The sequence below is a fragment of the Elephantulus edwardii genome, unplaced genomic scaffold (genome assembly GCF_000299155.1).
Source record: "Elephantulus edwardii isolate Elephantulus edwardi_28Jun2011 unplaced genomic scaffold, EleEdw1.0 scaffold00077, whole genome shotgun sequence".
NCBI lineage: Eukaryota > Metazoa > Chordata > Mammalia > Macroscelidea > Macroscelididae > Elephantulus > Elephantulus edwardii.
The window spans coordinates 2715180-2718468 of record NW_006399827.1 but is presented as its reverse complement, the minus strand read 5'-3'; the positions used below and the strand labels follow the sequence as shown (position 1 = coordinate 2718468).

At 41.8% G+C, this 3289-nt stretch overlaps 1 protein-coding gene across 1 annotated transcript in view; it reads left to right on the top strand.

The window, feature by feature from the left end:
- Window positions 1-3289, top strand: part of ANKFN1 (ankyrin-repeat and fibronectin type III domain containing 1) — a 219640-nt gene that overhangs the window by 67762 nt on the left and 148589 nt on the right. Inside the window, exon 5 of the mRNA XM_006889455.1 lies at window positions 1399-1593. Within this exon, the coding sequence (XP_006889517.1) occupies window positions 1399-1593 (195 nt within the window). The remainder of the gene's footprint in view (window positions 1-1398; window positions 1594-3289) is intronic.

The following is a 3289-nucleotide window of genomic DNA, read 5'->3' as shown; positions in this document are numbered from 1 at the left end:
CTCATAGAGGGTCTTCCCCTCCTGCGCTGTCACTCTACTCTACCCAGCATGATGTCCCTCTCTAAAGACCTGTCTCTCCTTACAACATGTCCAAAATAGCTTAATAAAAACAAAATATGCTTCTCAAATGCAAAAACTTGTCTATCTGTTGGGAAAAATGTGATAGAAGCAGAAAATCTGAATCAAGTTCTATGAAAACAAACATAACTGCAATTTCAACAGAAATCAAGTTGTGTCATGGGAAACTTTTTCTAGGACCTTCCTAGTCCTAAAAAGACTTTTTTTTTTTTTTTTACTCCCAAGTGTCTGTCATTCTAAACATCAGAGAAACAAATATGTGCAATATGAATTAGAAGTGGTCCTCTTGGGTGCTTGATGGTGGAATTCTAATTAACAGTGTTAAGCAGCTACTTGCGAGTGGGTATAAAAAAAGGACCAGAGAGCAATGGGAATATCCTAATCTGACACATGTACAATTTAATCTAGTTATATAGTGTGTGTGTGTGTGTGTGTGTGTGTGTGTGTGTGTGTGTGTGTGTGTGACTAATTAGACTTCTAATAATAAGATGTTGTTATTGTTACTGTTGTGGGTCCCACTGAGTTGGAACCAACCCATAGGTAGGTTTCCAGAGGCAGTAAATCACATGGGAGACTGTCCATCTTTCTTGCCCAGAGCAACTGGTGAATTTGAATTGGATGTCTTTGGATTTGGAATTGCAGCTCAGCTTCTTATCACTAAACCACCAGAGCTCCCATAGTAAGACAGTTAATAGCAAACACATATCCCACTTTCTCTCCACATACATTTTGAAAACTCATATACCCTGCCAAGGAAGCAGCATTTCACCATCAGAAAGGTGGTTATTGTTATGCGCCATTGAGTCGCCTGCAACTCATAGCGACCCTATGTACAACAGCCCTAAACACTGCTCTATCCTGTGCCATTCTCATTGTCTCTGACACACTTATTCCCATTACCCCAGTCACTGAATCAATGCATCTCAGCGAGGGTCTTCCTCTCCTAAATTGTCCCTCCACCCTTCCAAGCATGACGTCCTTCTCCAAGGACGGATCCCTCCTTGAAGTATGTCCAAACTATATCAGACAAAGCTTCAGAATCTTTGCTTCCAAGGAGCAGCCTTGCTTCACCCTCTCCATGACAAACCTGTTTGTTTTCTTAGTAGTCCATGTTATATTAGATACTCTCTTCCAACACCACAGCTCAAAGGCATCAATTCTTCTATCATCCCTAGCCATGTTCCTGCTTTCTGATGCATAGCAAGTGATTGCAAAGACCATAGCCTGTATCAGGTGCACCTTAGTCTCCAGACTGACATTGTTGCTCTTCAGTATTTTAAGGTAGTCATCCTTTTTTTCTTTCCTCCCCTATTTATTTAGTTGTCAGCCTGGAAAGCCGAGCAATGCACCTCAACACTTTGGTCCAGGAAGCCCAGGAGAGGGTCAGTGAACTGTCTGCCCAGGTGGAGAACCAAGGATTCAGTCTGGACAACACAGAAAAGGAGAAACAGCTAAAAGCTTGGGAGTGGAGGTATCGGCTCTACAGACGTATGAAAACAGGCTTCGAGCATGCCAGTGAGTACAACTAGAGGACTTCTACATTTAACCAGACTGAACTGTGGTCTAAGACAGCCAGGCCTTCTTTTACTGATTTTTTTTTTCAACTCTACAAGATCATGGATAGCCGTTGTCAGCCTATTTGGAGTCTGGCTCTGGGAGTCTGTAAAAGGATCTTTTGTCTTGCTTGGTTTTCTGGCTCCTGGTAGGTTTTCTAACCACAGCCATGAGGCTTCAGTGCTTCTGGCCTCCCTCCACCGTGTCACACTCATCTAGCACTTTCCACCCGCTACGCCTTAATGCCTAATGACCTGGATGGTCTGATGCCCTAAGTGGCTATATTTTGGGATGTGGAGATGGAAAAATATTTATTTGCCTGTTTGTCCAGTTTCTGCTTCAAGCTCCAGTTTGAGCTATTTGTTTTCAACTCTCTACTGCATTTTTTATATAGGACCATAAACTGAACTTCACTTAATACAGGCAGCAGAAAAAGACAGTCAATCGGATCATGAATTATGCTTTTGTCTCTACTTCCATTTTCCTTACCAGCTCCTTCTGCTGGTTCAAGTAAAGCTTTCTTTATGGACAGTGCTGTGCCTGCCGCATCCAGCCCCTGACGTGGATGCATGTGCATATGTACATAAAACGCAAACACTTGTGAAATACTACACTCATTAGAAAAGAAGATCTCATTTAAATAACAGAAACATTATACTTGAAATTTTAAATTTTAGGGAAATGTGAGTTCACTAATTTTTAAATTATCCTCTGATACAAAAGTATTCTTTGTAATGTAGACAAAGACCACGGGCAGTGAAAATGGTTTTCTATTCGATTATACTGTATACTAACTTGCCAAATGTAGGCATAAACTTTTCTCCCGAAGTGAATGGCTTCAGCAACAGTAGTCAGGATTGCTTTCCCTGCTGTCCTTCTCTTCAGCTAAACCAATACATGGATTTTTAAATAACTTTCAGCAGTAGTTTTTATAAATACATTGACTGTGGACAGATTAATGCAAACTGTAAACATTTGTAAACTTTCGGTAATTTTCTAAATTCAAAACCTGTCGTGCCTGTTAAGGAATTCCTGAACTATTGTTGTTGTTGTTAGGTGCCGTCAAGTCACCTGCAACTCGAGGAGACCCTGTGTATGGCAGCTCTGAAGCCTGCCCTGTACTGAGCCAGTCTCATCGACTCCGACACAGCCACCCCTGTTGCCCCAGTTACTCTATCTATCAATCCATCTCATCCAGGGTCGTCTTCTCCGGTGCTGTCCCTCTACCCTTCCAAGCATGATGTCCTTCTCCAAGGATCGGTCCCTCCTGGCCACATGACCAAAGTATGTGAGGTGGAGCTTCAAAATCCTAGCCTCCAAGGAGAAACTTGGTTTCACCCTCCCGAAGGCAGACCTATTTGTTTTCTTGGTATATCCTTTTAAACTGGAGGTTAGTAGCCTGACATTAGCCTATGAATTCTGTCTCAGAAAACACTACTCAGTGTTAAGATGCAGCAAAGAGTTACTGTCACATACTAGAAGGAACACAGAATTGATCTGTCTCCTCTTACCTCAATATGCTTTATCTACCTTTGTAAGTCCATGTGTATAACCTGCGTTTGTGTCGCTTATAAAATGTATTTGCAATGAATAAGTCATTGATTTTACAAAATTCAATCATTCTATCTCCAGCCTCATTCCTGTCACCAAGCCCATG